The sequence below is a fragment of the Barbus barbus genome (assembly GCF_936440315.1).
Source record: "Barbus barbus genome assembly, chromosome: 41".
NCBI classification, from domain to species: domain Eukaryota; kingdom Metazoa; phylum Chordata; class Actinopteri; order Cypriniformes; family Cyprinidae; genus Barbus; species Barbus barbus.
Genome location: NC_136719.1, coordinates 12,363,169 through 12,383,585, shown reverse-complemented (window position 1 = coordinate 12,383,585; position 20,417 = coordinate 12,363,169). Strand labels below are relative to the sequence as shown.

Genomic DNA, 20,417 nt, shown 5'->3' with positions numbered 1-20,417 from the left:
ATATGTTTTTCTGTAAGTACTGATCATTGTTTTTATAGGTATCCTTGTCATTTTTATGTGTACGCCTTAATTTGATCATCGCTGAAAGATCGGTTTCTTTCTCTCTCTCCCTTCATGTCAGTGTTTTTCAGTATTTGGTTTTCTTAAGCCTATTTTCCGCATGGAACACAGTACTCGTTATTAATTAACTGTAACCATGTATTATGTAAGACATTGTTATGTATGTTCTGAAATAATTCACGTTTTTCTTCTTGCATTGTGGTTCCATATAATAATTTTGTTTAATACGCACAGACAAGACTGATAGGTGAATTAAGAAAATATCAATGTCAAGAACACTTTGTATCTCTATCTTGTTTATTAAATTCAGACTGTTATACCTGAGCCTTTGTATTTTTTTAAAGATGCATTGGAGTCAATATCGATACAGTTCTGCAGTTACTTTTAAAATTTGCAAGTGACAGATTAATTACCACCACAATTGTTTCAAGGAAATTCAGCTTGAATCCTTTTGTCTTTAAGGTCATTGCACACGGAGTCCGAAATTTTCGCACATTGAAAAATAAATACGACCTCACGTTGTGTCAATCATGTTTACACACTGCCTCCAAAACTTTCGTCCGTCATAAAAAAAAAAATCAGATCAGGTTCGATTTTCTGCGTTTTCGCATCCGTTGCATGCATTTTGATAGGAAAGGATGAGGAATACAAAAAAACTGAAAAACGCACGCAAAAACTTCGGACTCAGTGCGTAATGACCTTTAGACCTAAAGCCTTACTTTGATGGCAATTGCATTTGATGTTTTTAGGGACTCTTTGTGTTTACTACTTAATTTCAACATTTACGAAACCATTATTAAAATCAAAAGTTTTATCATTGTTGTCTCATTACCAAAACACCAGTTTTGAAGTATTAAATAATAATTTTAGCTCAGATTGACTGAAGCAATCAAACAGTCATCATGAAAATAAGTTTATTAAGAAAATACATACTTTGTGTACACTGATGTCTTTCGCAGTTTAAATGGCATGAGCCCTATGTTAATATTTTGTGAGCGTTGCATCCTAATATCGTATAGCAGCAGGACACAATGTACAAAGCTCTCATAATGTACAGGCACAACTACAGGATCTTGATCCTTTTGCCACAGTTCAAAACAGAGGCTGCTCACTGCAGATCAAATGGGCGGAGCTTGATATCCAGCAGGATGCAGTGGGCGGAGCTTGTCTGTCTAGTCACATCCTATTAAACATAACTAGGACAAGCTCCACCCATTAGGTCCACAGATGTGGAGCTGGATGTCATTTGGCTCTGCACTTGGTTTAAAGTGATACAACAATTCTCCTCTGTCAGATGACTTTGCTCCCAAATCACAGGTCATTCAGTCTCTGAGACTATGTACAAAACACAAAGGGAGGGCAAAATATTATACAAATCTATAAAACTCCCATTGCACCCCATTCCATAAGTAAACAACAATACCATAAGGCTGATAATGCTACCAAGTCTGTTTTCTTGTCAGTAGCCATTTTTTTTTTCAGTGGAACTTAATACCAGCAGACCAACATTTTCCATGATAAATTATTAATCACAACCACATTGCTCACATTAGTACTTAAAGCATATACTAAACATAAGGTCTAAATAAATATTTCATGGTTGTGTTTTCTGCCCTCTCAATGGAAAAAATATAGTGTATGTGTGAAATACAGTCACGAAATAATCTCTAAAAAATAATTCTGAGCAACGAAACAGATGATGATCAACTTTCCAATGAAAAGATGATATACAGCAAGCTTTTATAGCGTTTGTCTTTACAGTGATCTAAACTCTGTCTTACAAATGTACACTACTATTCAAAAGGTTGGTAAGATATTTTGAATAATTGTTTTTTGTCTCCGATAGCGTTGAGCTATATGCTTCATAGTTGTATCGTCAGCCTGTGAGATCGCCGATACACGCCATTATCGTGCTAATTTATTTATTTATTTAATTACTTAGTTTCATAGCCGGAAAGTGAACAAACTCCTAAAAGGCTAAAACCAGCCTAATGTTAGTGTAATCTATTAACTACATATTATACCTTATTAAATCAAGTGGCGTATGGATGTCATAAAATATTTTTAATATGACTGAATTTGTATTTAACATGATCATAATTGAAAAAAAAACATTGTAAGCTACTAATTATAACGCTTACATTTCCTGCTACAGAAAATGAGCAAAGAACATTAACATGCTCAAAAACATAATCACTGACTCCCGTTATAATCAGTGAAGCCATCTACACTGCATGATGAATAAATATCTTATACTTACATCGCATGTACATCTACACTTTGTTTTTTACAATGAGAGAATTCGCGAGTGAGCAGAAATCAGTCAACGCACGCGCACTCAGGTGTTTCAGCGATGACTAATCTGAATGCCTCTGATTGGCCATTGCACTCATACAATCAACAGAATCCTGTGATTGGTTATAACACGCAATACTGTAAAAATGCAAAAAAAAGAAATATGAGGGAACAAATCAGCACTAATATTAACTAGATAATTATAATTATAATCGTCTTGATATTGTCAAAGGCATCAGCCACAGGAGATATCTCTGACTATTGTCGATACACGATACTATCATCTATCGGCAAAACCTTAGTCTCCTAAGGCCAATTTACACTGCACCGACAGATGCAGACCAATGCATACATCCGACAGAGTAAAGTACAGTACATCACCTCTCAGATGTTATTTTGATCAATTTAATGTGTCCTTGTTGAATAAAAGTACTAATTTCTTACAAAAAACCCCAAATCTTTGAACAGTAGTGTACATGCTCTTATCTACAAAGAGTGTAGTAATCTGAGCTCCATGTAGCATTTAACCAGGTTTTTTTCACCCAAAACCAGCACAGAAAATGAGAAAAGGTCTACTGATACATGCAAGAGTTTCGACATGTATCGGGTAGAATTTACAGTACACCAAATCTCACTAAAACATACAAACACTTGATTTCAAATACTTACCGTTTATCGAAAGGCAATAGTGCATTTCTGTTGTAAACACCTGCAGATTGTACCATCTGAATATCAAATTAATAGTGCTTTAAGTGCTTCTCCACAGTCGTACCATTATAGGGTAAATGTATACAAAAATACATATGGCATCTTATAGATGTGACAAGGCTCCTGACCATAGCATCCAATGAAGTGTAATGTTTGTGGATGATATAAAATCTCAGGCCTTCTAGACTGACTATGTCAGCCACAAAGGCAATGCAGCTGAATTCAACTCAGGTGATATGAGCTTGAGCAAAAATCCAGCTCTTCACATTCGCTTTAAAGTCAATTAAAGTGTAAGGAAATAAACTGAAGACCAAACATGACAGATTGTCACAGTGCCAATTTGTCTGCGTTTTACCCATTTACAGTTCACTTATTTTTAAGCCTTGACTGATCCAGTGACTTTTCAGATTGGCAAACCTTGTAATGGCATTTCGCAGTCATCGTAACTCGCTCAGGCCTCATCACTTGTGGCACTGAGACTCTCTTCCTGCTCTAACCTGCTGTTCAGAGCCACAGGTGAGGTCACGTTCAGGTAGCCTATCTCAGTGGACTGTGAAACGGGCACAGACGAGGAGATCTCCAGGCTCTTCACTCCAGACTCACCCACTTTGACTTTGCGAATGGCATCCAATATTCCCCATGAGTCACCGAGCCCAGGCTGGAGACTACAGCAAGATGCAATGTAAGATGTCACAGTTTGTTTATGGAGACTGAAAAATTATCCCATAATGTACTGCAACCTCATCAGACAAATAAATCCAAAATGGCAGACGAGACAAGAATATATACTACAGTTAAAAAGTTTGGGGTACGTAAGGTGTTTTGGAAAAAAGCATCCTATGCTTACCAAGGCTAAATTTATTTGAGTAAAAATACAGTATAACAGGAACATTCTGTTTAAGTATTAAAATGACCATTTTCTTTTTTTTTAACATTATGTTATATCCAGTATTCCTGCAATTGCAAAGCTTAATTGTGACCCTGGGCCACAAAACCAGTCTTAAGTCGTTGGGGTATGTTTGTAGCAATAGCCAAAAACACATTGTATGGCTCAAAATTATTGATTTTTCTTTTATGCCAAAAATCATTAGGCCATTAAGTAAAGATCATGATATCATTGTCACTTTTGAACAATTTAATGCATCCATGCTGAATAAAAGAATTCATTTAAAAAAAAAAATTCTTAAGGATCCCAAACTTTGCATAGTGAGTACTTAAGTAACAGTATTTTTAATAGTGTAATTGCTATGTATTATACAACCCCAAATTTTGTGTATTACGTATTTTTGATTGAACTAGATTTTAGAACAGAAATACGGAGTAAGTTGCAAGACAGAAAAAAATGGTATTTCTGAATTATACCTTGGAGTTGATGTCCGCAGTTGGCCATCAGGATGAGCTCCAGAAGGATACATTTTCTTGACCTCCTAAGACAAAACACAAAATTGTAGCATCAGTGCAATCCATATTTAAATACTAATAAAAACAATAGTTAAATAAACGTGTACCTCGACAGTACACAGCGACTGAAGGTTTCTCAATGCGCGATCTAAAATTCCTATCTGATTGGCCAGTGTTAGAGTTTTTTCTTGCAGCTGTTTATTCTCCATCTCCAGGAATTTAACTCTAAGAAAGTACCGGACAAATTGACAGTTAGCATGTTTCTGTGCTTTTCTGATAAATGCAGAAGAGGACATAAGATCTTTACCTTTGCTGGATAGTAGTGGCAGTTCTCAGTCCATTATTTCCCATCTCCTCAGCTTCACTTATTCGCTGCAGAAGTTCTCGTCTTTCCAGGAGGAGCTGGTCATTTTCTTCTGTCACAGTCCTAATCCAGTCCTTCTCCTGCTCACAGTGTGCAACACTCAAGATGAAGTACATGTTACGCATGTAGTGTTAAAGGTCAGATCTGAAAACACTCACTTTCTCTGAGAGACTTGTAGCAAGAGCCAGATCATTCTCTAGTTGCTGAATCCTGTGCTCGTGTTGGGTGACTGTCTTCATGAAGATCTGTTTAGCTCTGCGCAACTTGGTTTTGTGCTGAGACTGTTTCTCATTGTATCTCCTGCAGAACATGAGTTTCAGCATTTCATATTAACACACTGCATGTAATATCTTTACTTTTAATCTAGTTGTACTTTTATTATATTTGTAGTAAGAGTGAAGGTTGGAATTCACTACACAACTTTTACAATCTCAACAGGTTTTAAAACACTAGGGACCAGATTTACTAACAGCATGTGCCAGAGCAAACCGTCTTTTGGTGTTAAAATAGTACTGACAGGATTTACTAAAGACACGTAGTGAAGAATTAGTGTTGAAAAGGCGTAGACACAGTTATTTTTGCACCTGACCTTATTGAATATGCATTTGTAGGAGTTTCCCTTTCACACGCAAAATCTATGGGAGGAGATTATTAAAATGAATCACACAACGTGATTTACTAACGTTTGCGCTCGTCAAATGACGCATTTGCGCCATTATTTATTGCCCCCAAAAAGGCATGTCTTAAATTATTTTGTGCTTGAAATGGCTGAATTTGTTGTTGCTCGGAGGAGGCACCGCAGAGAACAGAGAGTGCGTGGTAGAAGGGAGAGGATTTTTTCCACACGTACTCATTTATTTGGAATGCCAGAAGGACACATTATCCGATTTTGAATGCATCTTTACTCTAATTTGCGCTGCGCTTGGTATATTGCATTGGTCATTACGGAAATGAGATGTTGCATCTGTGTTCTTTAATTTGCGCATTGTCAGTAAATCACCCGCATAAATTTCCACGCCCATCTGCAATGTTTTGGAATTGCGCTCTCGTGCTAACTTGCCCTGTTTATTAAATCTGGTCCTAGGTGTCATACACTATGTCCACCCATTGAAGAATGATACCGGATGTTTGTGTCAAGCTGCTGAACAACCAGCTTCAGTTCCTCCTGCAGTCTCTCAGAGTCATGCTGGGAAGACAGTAGATGTTCTTCCAGCCTGTGGCAGCTCTTCTGACTGCTTCTCTGCTGCAGGACACATTGGGAGTTCTTTGTCAAGAGCTCCATTAGTACATCATTTTAGCAGAAGTCAGATTCAGTTTCACCCCACAAACCTCTTCTCTAGCTGTGTTAAGTTCACTCTCCAGCACCTGCAGCCGCATCTCCAGCTCTTGTGTGCGGTGAGACATCTCTGAGTTGTTGCGTGTCAGAGTCGCCTCCTTCGCCCGCAATGAGCGCACCTGCTGCTGGAGTTCCTCATCTTTCTGCTCAAGTAATTTTCTGTCAGGAAACAAAGAAGGTCATCTTAAAATCTCACTATTAACTAGTTGCTTATTAGCATGACTATTATTAACATATTGGCTGTTTATTAGTACTTATAAAGCACATAAACTGCATGACCGGTAACATTTTAATTTAGGGTCTCTTAACTAGTTGCTTATTAGCATGCAAATTACTAGAATATTAGCCATTTATTAGAAGTGATTAAGCACATATTAATGCCTTATTCTACATCCCTAATCCTACCCAATGCCTAAACTTAATTACCTTACTAACTATTAATAAGCAGCAAATTAGGAATTTATTGAGGGAAAAGTCATAGTTAATAGTGAATAAGTGTTTCCTATATAAAGTGTTACCGCATGACCATATTCTACATCCCTAATCCTACCCAATGCCTAAACTTAATTACCTTACTAACTATTAATAAGCAGCAAATTAGTGGTTTGTTAATAGCGAGAATTGGACCTTAAAATAAAGTGTAACCACATTTTTCTATGATTAAGACAAGGCAACACTGACAATATCAAACTATAACTACATCAACATGCAATATATTTAACAAAAAAAGACAAGACTAAAACGTAGTTAAAAAATAAAAACTCTCTATATCCAAAATCTCTATTTTCTTTAACAAAACAAAAAAAAATGCTTGCATGTTTGAATCCACCATTACAGCTTTGCTCTTAAAAAACAAGATTGAAGTGCAATACAAAACATCAATATAATTTTGGGGATTTAATTGATTTAAGTTATTGAATATTAGGAATTTCCCTGTTTTACCGTTAGAGAAGCTTTTGACTTTTAACAGTTTTGATCATTTAGAGAGTGTGTTCATTTGTATAACAATTTAACAAAACAGTAAACTAGATAAGGTCAAATAAACTGATAAAAAATTATTATATCTCTATATTTCTAATAATACAAGAACTGCATCTATTTTGTGTATTAGTCTAACCACTATGCAGTATGACTGTATTATGACAAATTTTTCATTGACTAAAACGCCTAATAGACTTTTTCCAGACTCAACTAAAACTTGACTAAACAAAAACCAAGATAAGTTGACTAAATATGATTACTAAAAAGGACATTTGACACATTACTAAGACTAAAGGTCTCTGCACACTGAGTCCGAAATTTTCATATGCATTTTTTCGTATTCATTATCCTAAAAATTAGTCACGCACAGAAACCTTGCACACTGAGTCCGATGCATATTAATTATTCCGTTGCGAAAAAATTAGCAAAACAGTAGTCTACTAAATGGAGTCTTCAAGCATTGAGGATGATTTTGTTGTCCTCTTGCTTCTTAAAAAAAGAAAAAGAAAGGAAATTATTATATATTGGGTCCATCCAAACCTGACATAGCCTATAGAGAGGACGGAGAGTTCCCCCTCCTTATAAGGAGCAGCGGGATTATCACAGGTGATTCAAAGTTTACTTTAGGATGTCAGTGTCTCAGTTTGATGCAGGTGAAACTAAAGCTACATATTAAAAAGAAGACCACCAAATTCCGTGAATGCAGTGTGCAAGGATCTATATACAGTGCTTTGTGCTACGAGACGAAGTGGATGAACTTGACAGTCGCCATTCTGGATTTTGGCGTTCTCTTCAAAAGCTTGCTACGGATGCGAAATATTGAAAAATCAAACCTGATCCAATTTTTTTTATGACGGCCGAAAATTTTGGAGACAGTGTGTAAACGTGATTGACATAACGTGAGGTCGTATTTCTCTATTAACGTGCAAAAATGTCAGACTCAGTGTGCAATGACCTTACGACTAAATTTAAAAACACCTGCCAAAATGAACACTACTTGTGACACAGTGACCTGTCTGACCTCTGTAGTTGCTCCTCTTGCAGTCGGGCTCTGAGGGCAGACAGGTTATCAGACATGTCTCTAGTGTCTCTCTCCAGTTTGCTGGATTCTCCCGCTCTGGCCTCCTCCAGACGCAGCTGGTGCAGCGTGTTCTTCAATTGCTGTTGCAGTTCTACAACCTGCAAAAATGTTCAATTAACATGTTCTTCATAACTGCTATACTACTACTGAAGATTTTCAATCTGCTGTAAATCACACACCTTCTTGTCAGCAGCGATCACACGTGCTCTCTCTGAATTAAGCTCCTCCATCAAGCTGCTGTTAGTCTGTCGGTTCTGAACGCTTCTGGCCACCTCCAGCTCCAGATCTCTGACCCTCTGCTGGAGTCTCTCCAGCTCTGCCACCTGTCCAGCTGCGCTCCCCTTCAGCTGGGCTACTTTGGCCTGGGCCTGCTTCAGCTCTGCACACAGCTATCAGGAGCAGAAACATAAGGTTTCTGAGCATTAAAATCAACAGAACAACGTTCATACAGGTGCATCTCAGAAAATTAGAATATCGTGAAAAAGTTTATTTTTTCTTGTAACTTATTTCAAAAAGTAAAACTTTCATATATTTTAGATTCATTACATGTAAAGTAAAACATTTCAAAAGTTTCTTTTGTTTTAACTTTGATGATTAGAGTTTACAGCTCATGAAAGTCAAAAATCCAGTATCTCAAAATATTAGAATATTTCCTAAGATCAATCAAAAAAAAGGATTAGCAAAAGATAAAATCTCAAGTTCTTTAAAATGTGTTCATTTCTGCACTCAATACTTGGTCGGGTCTCCTTTAGCACAAATTCCAGCATCAGTGAGGAATGGCATGGAAGCGATCAGCCTGTGGCTCTGCTGAGGCACTATTGAGCCTTCTCATCTTTCTCTTGAAAATATCCCATAGATTCCATATGGGGTTCAGGTCAGGCATGTTGGTTGGCCAATCAAGCACAGAAATATCATGGTCAGCAAAGCACTTGGAAGTGGTTTTGGCTCTGTGGGCAGGTGCTAAAGTCCTGCTGGAAAAGGAAATCAGCATCTCCATAAAGCTTGTCAGCAGATGGAAGCATAAAGTGCTCTAAAATCTCCTGGTAGATGGCTGCATTGACTTTGGACTTGATAAAACACAATGGACCAAGACCAGCAGACGTCACGGCACCCCAAATCATCACTGACTTCGGAAACTTCACACTGGACTTCAAGCAGCTTGGATTCTGTGCCTCTCCAGTCTTCTTCCAGACTCCAGACCTTGATTTCCAAATGAAAAGCAAAATTTGTATTTATCTGAAAAGAGGACTTTGGACCACTGAGAAACAGTTCAGTTATTTTTCTCCTTAGACCAGGTAAGATGCTTCTGACGATGTTTCTGTTTCAGAAGTGGCTTGGTATCCCTTTTCCTGAAGATGTCTGAGCTGGTGACTCTTGATGCACTGACTCCATCTTCAATCCACTCCTTGTGAAACTCTCCCAAGTGTTTGAATCGGCTTTGCTTGACAGTATTCTCAAGCTTACGGTCATCCCTGTTGCTTGTGCACATTTTCCTACCTAATTTCTTCCTTCCAGTCAACTTTGCATTTAATATGCTTTGATAAAGCACTCTGTGAACAGCCACCCCTTTTTGTAATGACCCTCTGTGACTTACCCTCTTTGTGGATGGTGTCAATGATTGTCTTCTGGACCATTGCCAAGTCAGCAGTGTTCCCCATTATTGAGGTTTCAAAGAACAAGAGATACCCAGAATTTATCTGTAGGGATGGTCATTTATTGAAACTCAAATGTAAATATTAGAATATTTTGAGATACTGATTTTTGACTTTCATCAGCTGTAAGCTCTAATCATCAAAATTAAAACAAAAAACTTTTGAAGTATTTTACTATGAATCTAAAATATATGAAAGTTTGACTTTTTGAAATAACTTACAAGAAAAAATTCACTTTTTCACCATATTCAAATTTTCTGAGATGCACCTATACATTTTAAGTTCATACCTTAATCTTCTCCTGGTCTAGCAGTGCATTGTGTCTCTTAAGATCTAGATTTTTCTCTCTCTCATAGCGTAGCTCTCGCTCTGCAGAAGTGAAAAGATGCTGGGTTCTCTGAAGGTCCTGTCTCAGCTGTTTGTTCTCCTCTCCCTTCTGTTGTAGGAGTGAGTATTGAGCCTGTGGACAACCACATTATGGTCACGTTATGTATGGCATAAAAGGTAGAACATTAAAAAAAATAAAAGTGTTATAATTCAATGATGCAGGTTCTAAGAATGTTTTGTGCATAAATAAAAGTAAAAATGAATGTGAATATGTTTGTGTGGGTGTATGAGTGACTAGAGTGCAGGGGTGACCTTAGCCCGGGCCTGAGCTTCACTGATCTGGGCCTGCAGGGCCAGCTGGTGTTGGCCGGCCAGCTGTCTCTCCTCCTCCAGGGTGGAGTGTAGCTTACTCATCTCTGACTTCACACAGGTCAGCTAGAGGAGCAGCACATAACGCTTTACACATGATTCCAGCAAATACTACTGTTCTTTTTAAGTTGACTTTTCAAAAGAACAGTTTCACGTCGGTAAAATTTGTTATTGTGTTCTTATAGTTATTTTAGAATAAATGTAAAAATACTTCAACAAAACACTAATTTGATTAGATTTATATTTGGTCTTAATAAATAGAACAATAAATTGTAAATGTAAAAATAGCAATATAATTTTATTTTGATAGGTTTCTTTAATAGTGTAGTAATGTTTAAGATGAAAAAAATTGAAACATTAAGTTGGTACATGAATTTACAATGGATTAAAAAATGAAATACTAATGAAAAATAATAATAATATAATTTTAGAACACATATTAGACAAGCTTTACCTGACAATGCCCATCATCTTCTGCAGTAGGCTTGTGATTGGCCGTGTGCTCCTGTGATGCTCTCGGCATCTGCTCTCTCGCATACTGGAGCTGCTGTTTGACATGCAGGAGCTCCAGACTGAGTCTCTCCCTCTCGCCGTCAGTCTGAAGCCTCTCATGGGCTTTCTCGCTGTGCTCCTTCTGTAGCTGCATCACATGCCCGCGCTTCTCCATCAGCTCATCCCTAACACAGAGGCACAAAACATCTTACAACATGCTTTCTACAGAGACCTGGAGCTTATACTCAAGATGGGATAATGACAGCTATATTTTACAATAATCACTGTCATACAGAGATGAAAAGGAGGAAAATAGTGACGTATCTGTGACAGGTGTCTTACCTTAGAGTGCTGTGCTCCTTCTCCAGTCGAGTCAATTCTGTTCTCAGCTTGTCCACCATAGAATTAAGCTCTGCCACCTGTCCCCTGCTGTCTCTCAGGTCCTCTTCTGCCCGGCTGTTCTCTGTTTGAAGGGCCAGGTTGTCCTGGAGTCGTGTCTGAGCACGCTCCAACTGGGCCACCTGCAGAGCCCAAACACAGCCTCAGTGAGTTTTTACAAGCTACGGGAAGGATCTCACAGAATCCTAACAATAAATGGATTGCATTCTTTGTGATATAACCCCATCATTTAGTGACCTTAATTTTTTATTTATTATTTAAAATTTATTTAAATTTATTATTACCTTTTCTTCCAAAATTCCCTTTTCTCCTTTAATCTGTGTGAGGTTCTTGTTAAGTGTCTTTCCTTGTTGACATTCTACCTCTAGTCTCTGGACCTCCACACGTAATTTTTTCAGTTCCCCATGTTCTCTTTGCATAACCTGTCCACAAAATAACCATGTGGCATTTATGGTTTAAGATCACTTTATTATAACTCTTCTGAACAAATGCATATTGCTATATGAATAATGAACAACTTTCCAGGACTTTAAACGGTGTATTTTATGATGAGTCATGTGTGGCAATGACATTACCTCTTTTTCCGTTTTGAGAGCAGCCTTGGTTACAGATAGATCCACCTCCAGCTGTTTCCTCCAACCTTTTTCTTCAGCAAGACGTCCCTCGAGGAACTTAAGTCTCTCTTGAATGTTCTCGCTAAGCTTTAGATAGATAAAAGATAATGAAAATATAATTTATCCTACCACACAATTAGAGGGTACAGGTCAGGGACTTTTTCAATGTGTCTTAACCTTTACCTCAGAGTCAGTCCCACGAACCTGATCTTCATCTTTCTTCTCAAGTTTCTTACTATTTTGCTTACTCAGTTCTTCCTCAATACTTTTAATCTAGAAACAAAATCAGTCAGTCTTTACATTCAGGTGTTTACTTATCAAATTTAGCCCAATGTGGATGGATAAAAACGCACCTTTCTCTGTAACCCCTCTATCTCACACTCATGTCGCTCCCGCTCCTCTTTCGCTGCGTTCTGCGCCTCCCCCAGAAGCGACTCCAGCTCCTCATTCCTCTCCACCAGCTCCTCATGCTCATGCTGCTGCTTCTGCAACCTCCTCTCCAGCTCTCGCAGACGGCTGTCCTTATCTTCAGACTCTCTCCGACACCTGCCATCATACAACTGCCATATCAGCATCTTTAAAGAGTGGTAGCAATGACATGTAGAGCTTTTAGCACTATAAAAGAAGACAAAAGTTTCACCTTTTGTGGAGTATCTCATCCTCTACATCCAGTGATGGATCAGGATTGACATTATTCCCAACACCCTGACAAAAAATATCTGTAAATGCTCTCCAGGAAACTACTCAATAACTATTAAATTACCTGTGTCATGTAATATATGCAAACTAGTGCTTTTAAGGGAAGACTGTAATAGTATGAATATCTACCTGTGTAGAGTGTATTTTATTGTGTTCTAACGTTACACTGGTCCCTTGATCCAAGTGCAGCTTTGATTGTTCAACCTGTGGCACATCCAAAATGGAAAATTATATCTGTCCCGTGTTTGCAAGTAAGACTACCTAGTGATAAGACTAACTTACAGGTAGTGGCACTAAAACTACAATTTTGAAAACAATAATTCTTGCCAGTTTAAGAAGAGTCCTCCTCTCTGTGTCCACGGAACGAACTCTATCCCTCAGCACACGAATCTCACTATCCAGTCTTTCATTGCGTTCCTTGGCCTTCTGCAGCTCCACCATATCTGTCAAACATTGGGATTACAACCAGTACACATCATTTGAGATGATTTTATGGTTTGTTCTGTCTTTATGTACAGCGCTTTTTTATAAATAAACTTGAATATAGTCATAAACAAGCAAATGTGAGATGTTTTTAAAGATACACGTGATATCTTGCTGCAGTATCAGACACTATCTCACCACACTGTTTAAGGTTGTCCACTTCCTGTTTCAACTGCTCCACTTCCTCCCCGGTTTTCTGCAGGTCAGGTACTGAAATGAAAATTTCGTTTTGAGTTTACATTACGCGCTAAGGAAAAATAGCAAGCAAAATTCTAAAACTAGATTTGTACATTTTCTAACGATGACTTGAGTGATGCTTGGTCATGTCAATGTGAATGGGGTGTTCTGTACGGCTTTTCAGGGGAAAATAATAGTCTAGTTGCTTAAAAAACAATAATTACTAAGGATGCACAGCATATTAGTAACAAAAAGCATCAATTATTATTAAATTTTTAATTGTTTACACTCATTACTTCTATTTTTACATTTAGATTACATTACCGACACTGTAGTCTAATGCCCATTTAAAAGTTATTTTAAAATAACTACTCTGTTAAATGTAATCTTTAGCAAGTCTCAGAATGAATTTCCATTTTCATACTATACATATTAGAATGTTGTGATGCTTACATTCACATGTAGCAACTAAAAAAAAATGCTGACTTAAATTTTTAGGGTTTTTATCCTTTCATTTACACTACTGTCATAACATTTGGGGTCAGTAAGATTGTTCTGAAAGAAATTAGCTCTTTCATTTAGCATGGACACATTACATTAAGCAAAATTGACAGTAAAATATTTCCATTTCAAATAAATGATTTTGAACTTTCTATTCATCAAAGAAAAAAAAAAAGTTGTTTCCACAGAAACACTGCTTTCAATATAGATGATAATAGAAGTGTTTTTGGGCACCAAATCAGCATTTTAAAATAATTTCTGAAGGATCATTTGACACTGAAGACTGGAGCAATGGCTGCTGAAAATTCAGCTGTGCAATCACAGGAATAAATTATATTTTAAAGTAATTTCAAATAGAAAACTGTAATTTCAAATTGTAATAATATTTCACAATGTTACTATTTTTAAAAATAAATAAATAAAAATGTAAAAAAAAAATCTAAAATAATCACTAATAATTGGCATTAGCGCTATAATCTGAATCCTGAATTTACTTACCACACAAGTTTTGGACCTTACGAGCTAGATCTAGTTCATCCGTCAGGTGGCGAATCTCTTTATGTGCCATAGCAAGACGACTCGATGCCTCTTCCAGATCCCTCTCCAGCCTCTGGCTCTCTGTGTGTTCTCTATTGAGTTCTTCACTGTGGCCCTACAGGGGACAGAGATTTCAGTGAGACATAAACCTGGTTTCACTGGCTGGACAAGCAAGGAGCATGTCAGCATCCATGCGTTTTTAACATGCATAAGCCACAGAACACAGGTGAAGCTGAATGTGGATCATGTTCCAGTGTGAACAGAGTTTAATATGCACCTGCTCCCTTATAACCATCAGAAACAACTGTATGAAGGGGACAACCAGCCTCTGGTTAGTAACCACCCTGAATGAAAGGGGTCCATAGCGCTGTTAAGAGTCAAGAGTGAAAATAAGAGTTAATGTGATCATGCTAAGCTCAGCATGTGAGAGGATAGATATCGTTATTCTCTGCTTTGTGTTCAACCAAGGCATGCATTATTTCATGAGGTAACCATGGAGCTGCCCTAATCTGCTTAAGTGGATCATCCTGTCTAGGACAATACGGAAGGTTCCAACTCTCTTGATTTACATTTCTGTCATGCCTTTTTTATGACCGGTATGGAAACCTACAGGAAGGTTCTGTGCTGTTAGTGTAGCCTTGCGCACACCAAAGAACTTCCTCCAAGGACTTTGAACTGATGATTCCTGTCCATTTAAGGGAGGAACAAAGAATCAGGAGAAATTATGATGCAGAACATATAAAGAGATGGACAGTGAAACACTTAAATATACATAAATGGGAGATTACTACAGCACACTGCTTTTGAAGTTGCTTCCTGCTCATGTGACACTAAGATCTTCTCACCTTATTCATACTTTCCTTTTGCTGCCTGAGTTCCTCTTCCAATATGTGACGCATATGATCCAGCTCTTCCTGATTTCCATAAGAGAGGAGATATTAAAATGATCACAAAACTAATGAGCCACAACTGAGGCATTACCATTAAGAGAAGGCTCCACATTTTAACACATATACTGTATTTATTATTCAATATTATCATATTAATACTTACATTTTATGCATTTGCCATTTTATGCATTCAAGTTATAAGTTTTATCAGTATGCTGATGTTGCTATAGGCAACAATAGGCTGATTTCACAGCTAGCATTTTCTGTATCCTAAATAAAATATAGATATTATAACCGTCTACCTTTATGAAAACTATTACTGATATAAAGTTGTATTTCTCGTAGTACCTGCAGATGCACCTCTCTGAGGTTGCCAGTGAGGGTCTGGGTGTCCAGTTTTCTTTCTGCAGCCTCCAGTCTCTCCAGGAGAGTGACTCTCTCCACCAGCAGATAGGCCACCTGCTCACTGGCATTGCTCTGACTGATCTCTGCTAGACCCTCCTGCTCCAGCATCTCCACCACCTCCTTACACTGGGAGTCTGACACATACAAACATGACTAAAGACCACTTACCAGACATTGTGCAGAATGCTAGGGCTATGCTCTTAATGGAATACTAGTGTACTACATATTGCATACAGTGCAGTATGCACTAAACACCGCAAACTATTTTTATCACCTCAAAAATACAATTATTTTGCATTTTTTATCTAATTCTAAGTTTAAAAAAAATAAAGTAATAATTATATATATATTGTTATTTTAAATACAATTACATTGACAAAAAAAGTTAATTAGAAAAAAGTTAAATAAAAAAAACTTTAAAAAAACGTAAATGAACAATGAGAAATACTGCTAATAACTGAAATAAATTAAGTTTAAAGGCCTGTTCACACAAAAGATGATAACTATCACAATAACTATAATAATCATTCTAATTCTAGAGACAATAGGAGAGTGCACACCATAACTATACTGATAATGAGACAAAGGAACAATGATTTTCTTCCAGCTGATGAACGACAAAAATGTTCACAGCCAATCAGAATCCACCTATTTAAGAACTTAGGCATTTAAAGCAACAGACAACACTTCTGCAGTGCGTAAAAAAATCAGAACATTAATGTCTGTTGGTGTATTCCCTACTATGTCGTAGTTATTGTTATAGCTATTTTTATAGTTATTGTTCTTTTTGTGAACAGGCCTTGTTGAAGTTGAAGTACGAAGACTGAAAATAAAGCTGAAAAAAAAAATTACATTTGAAAAAACTAAAGAAAATATAAATTGGGGAAAAAATTAATACAAATTACAAAAGAACTTAAAATTATTGAAACATACTAAAGTTAAAATGAAAAATAAAACAAAAAATCAAATATTAATAAAAAATATGAATAGATTGATAAATAATATAAATATTTATTTAATATTTATATTCTATAAATATAATATTTAAATAATACTGGTAAAAACATCTTAACACTTGGCTGTCAGATCAAATGAGAGAAGAAAATTGTGGCTGATATTACTTCCACATCCAGGTCCAGCCAAGCACATTGCATTGTGGGATACATTAGTAGTATTCTACACAGCACGCTCTATAACATACTGTACACTGGACAAATGTAGTTGCAGATCTACGAGTTCTATGCATACAGAACATTTACGCACTGTTCACACTGCAGAATACTGTATGCATTCTTATATTTAATACACAAGCATGCATAATGCAGACATAGAATGAGTAGCATGCAACCAAACTTAGACCGCAATCTATTTTATTTATAAGTATGTTAAAACCAATATGAGTTAAAACTCACCCTGTTGGTGTTTCATTAGGGCGAGTTCAGCACGGAGCTGTTCGTTGTCACGTTCATACTCCGCTGCAAGAGATTCCCGCTCCTCCAGCATGTTTCGAATATGCTCCACGTAATTTTCCACCTTGAAAAAACACACCAAACAACCCCACAGCACAGCAAAAGCATTAGCTACAGAAGTAGTGTGTCTTGGTCAGGAAACAGTGTGGTCATGTTACAGTGTTGATGAGGGAGACCATCATTAGCTATTCTTTAGGGTGGGAGGATGCCCGGCCTGCCATCTGCTGGCTCACCTCTTTCATCTCGCTGGCCTGCTGTGTGCGTAAAGTCTGCAGGTCTTCAGTGGCTGCGGTCAGGCTGCCCTCGCTGCGCTGGACCAAACGCCACAGGTGCAGCTCACGCTCCTCTGCTGGAGCCTCAGGGGACACACCGTCCCTCTGCAAGCGGTGGGTGAGCTCGTCCAGCTCCTTTTCCTTAGGAGAAAACAAAACAATGAGCCTCTTTTTTCTTGATGAGGCCTGGGCTACCCGACACCGTTTTCAACACACCATCGTCACCTTGTCAACAGCACATACAATTGCTCGGTGTTAAGTGCATCTCAAAAGGTGCCTAATATCTCACTATACTGTCTCTTTAAGCAGTGTTTCATAAATGGGGGGTTGGGGTCCACTGGGAGGCCTTTAAACTGGTGCTTTAAAAAGGTGCTGAAAAATATTTTAGAATGATTCTACATTAATTAATTTTTTATTCTGCATAAAGATCAGGCTTTAGTATGACTATTTATATATAAACCAACGATGAGGCAATAATTATTGACTCAAATAAAATCTCAAAACCAAGTAATTACATGGTTGTATTGAACAACACTGCTAAAATACATAATGTAAAAGCTAATACATAATATGAACATAACCAACTTAAGAACATTATGTATTATAACAAATACCCGCAGAGTGCGCCAATGGCCTGTTTCACTTTACAGCGTGATCAAACGACAATATTTGGCCACATGCAAACTCAGAAACTTTTAGCATTAGAAATAGGTTGATATGTTGGCAATGGTTTATAAATGATTTACGTTACAAATCTAAGATAATGCATAATTTATTCCCAGATGAACGTTAAGCAATTCATATTCACAGCATATGCAGAGGAAGAGTTTAGCCCCTTTCACACATACAGTCTTTACTGGTAAGTTACCATTAAAGTCCATGTAAAGAGAATTCTGAAAATTGTTTCTAAGCCCATTACAAATGTTAGAAATGTATTACTGAAACACATTACAAAGACTCTGAACTATGTAGTACTTAATTGTGGAGTTTAACCGTTAAACAGTTTTTCACCAATGCTGTGTTCAGGATTTTTTTGTGGGCGGAGCTATGACGCAATGGAGCCACCGAGCGTGGCCCCGCCCCTAACGCTATAATAACTGTTGAGAGGTCAAGTTCTTAGTTTGTCTTTTTGAATGTCTGTGATGTTAGATATACAGATTCTAGGCAGGGACGGTTCTAGGGTGAATGGATACCCGGGTCTTAGCCCAGAGACATCAATATGTGGCACAATACATACAATTTAAAACATGGAGCGTTCACAATTCGCCTCTAGAAACATAGATATATATACTTCATAAAGTCATGAACATTTATGTACTTCATAAAGTCATGAACATTTATGTAATGGATATCTATTTGTAGATTAAGCGCTAAATATTTTTAGTAACACGCGCTCAGAAATTGCCTTTTAAAAAATAATGTTAAACATTATTCCATAATCACTAGAAAAACATAAATAATACAAATAGAAGAAACTTTAATATTATTTGAATATAGTTATTTTATATTGACAGTGTAATTAAAAAACAAGCAGCTTATTACAGCAGAAGTGCTAGAAATATCTAGAATATATATAGAATATTGCCTTTGACAAATGGAGGCCTTGGAGTCAAAAAGGTTGAGAATTACCGTCATAAAGTTATTTGTATTATGTATTGTATTAATAAAGTACATATTATTACACCTGTTGACATTAAAAACAACTGCCCCTGTGTAGTTAAGAAACAAGTCTTCATTAACTAACATTTCATGCGTATGTCATATTTATAAACATAAAATTGAGGACACCATACCTCTCTTTTTTCCATGGCCGAGTGCAGCTCAACTGGAGTCCGTGCATCACTTGCAAATTAGCCAAGAGTTTTTATGGGAGCAAAGTTTAGATTGTGGTTTCCAGCATTTGCCTGCGCCCATGGCAGTCTCTGGACTAATCATTACTTTATTGTAAAAATAGAGAAGCATAAAACATAACTCAACGCGTTGCTGAAGTTTGCATGCCTTTTAGTTGAACACAATACCGCTTAAGCAACAACCTTTATATACAACCACTGCAACTGCAACAAATGACTAAGTTAACTTACACGTGATCTTCTGCATAATCCAAAATCCATTATCATCCCTCATTAAATGTTTCTCTCACATATTCATAATTTATCTGCAGTCACCCGTGTATAATGTTGCTTCGGGCTCAACAGGCTTCTTTTACTGCAATATAAAAAGTTTCCTAACCCTAGCACAGTCCAGTCCGCTAACTTTGGCTAGCGGCTAGTTCGCAGGTATTATGCACGAGCTTCTTTTCATATCCTCCAGACGCCTGCTACAAATAAAACAAATTACGATTGTCGTTGTCCGTCGAAATCGATTTGAAACAGTTAATGATGTCTGTCTGTTTGCAAATATTGATGCAACCGTAGAGTGTCGTATCTCCTGAGGCCTACCAAGTGTTTTGTTGCAGCTGCTCGCAGTAGCTTGGACCGGCGCCTAGGCAACGGGTTAAACCATTACAGACCAACAGGGGGAGAAGGATGCGCTGAGAAGAGCTTTCATGGTAGACCAGAAGATGGCGGTGTTTGCTCTATAAATCAATAAGCATCAAAAGTCAAATGTAGATACAGCACTGAATGACTTAACGTTTTTTTTTTTATATTGTTCTATTAAAATAAAGTAAGTCATACATTTTATGTTATCCATAATAATTCACATTTAAACACTACCGGTCAAAAGTTTGGACAAAACAAGATGTTATCCAAGGCTGCATTTATTTGATTTAAAAAATAATAATAGCCTACTAAAAAGAGTAATTTTGTGAAGTAATTTTACAATTGAAAATAATTGTTTTCTATTTTAATATATTTTAAAATGTAATTTATTAATGAGATGGCAAAGCTGAATTTTCAGCAGTGTT

At 37.1% G+C, this 20,417-nt stretch overlaps 2 protein-coding genes across 3 annotated transcripts in view; one reads left to right on the top strand and one right to left on the bottom strand.

Annotated features, from left to right (window-relative positions):
* The window catches only part of LOC306861073 (ninjurin-1-like), a gene marked incomplete at both ends in the record, with an annotated part of 649,099 nt that overhangs the window by 136,664 nt on the left and 492,018 nt on the right, over positions 1 to 20,417 (top strand). The gene's annotated exons all lie outside the window — the stretch shown is intronic.
* On the bottom strand, positions 959 to 19,993 carry LOC306860120 (uncharacterized protein). 2 transcript variants are annotated; one of them, XM_079401661.1, is made up of 29 exons: positions 19,594 to 19,993; positions 19,306 to 19,449; positions 17,474 to 17,653; positions 17,184 to 17,304; positions 15,715 to 15,905; positions 15,322 to 15,390; positions 15,087 to 15,161; positions 14,438 to 14,591; positions 13,400 to 13,471; positions 13,106 to 13,221; positions 12,908 to 12,982; positions 12,720 to 12,784; positions 12,433 to 12,625; positions 12,263 to 12,352; positions 12,041 to 12,166; positions 11,750 to 11,887; positions 11,409 to 11,587; positions 11,029 to 11,251; positions 10,518 to 10,640; positions 10,168 to 10,338; positions 8,406 to 8,615; positions 8,167 to 8,324; positions 6,158 to 6,323; positions 5,950 to 6,071; positions 4,987 to 5,128; positions 4,772 to 4,908; positions 4,572 to 4,689; positions 4,426 to 4,490; positions 959 to 3,728 (listed from the first exon to the last, which is right to left on the bottom strand). In XM_079401661.1, the coding sequence occupies exons 2-29, from the start codon at positions 19,318 to 19,320 to the stop codon at positions 3,515 to 3,517; spliced, it is 3,708 nt and encodes a 1,235-aa protein (XP_079257787.1). In that variant the 5' UTR covers positions 19,321 to 19,449; positions 19,594 to 19,993; the 3' UTR covers positions 959 to 3,514. The 2 variants fall into 2 exon arrangements, with proteins under 2 accessions (XP_079257787.1, XP_079257788.1); XM_079401662.1 differs by lacking the exons at positions 4,987 to 5,128; positions 5,950 to 6,071 and having other exon boundaries at positions 965 to 3,728; positions 4,772 to 4,905.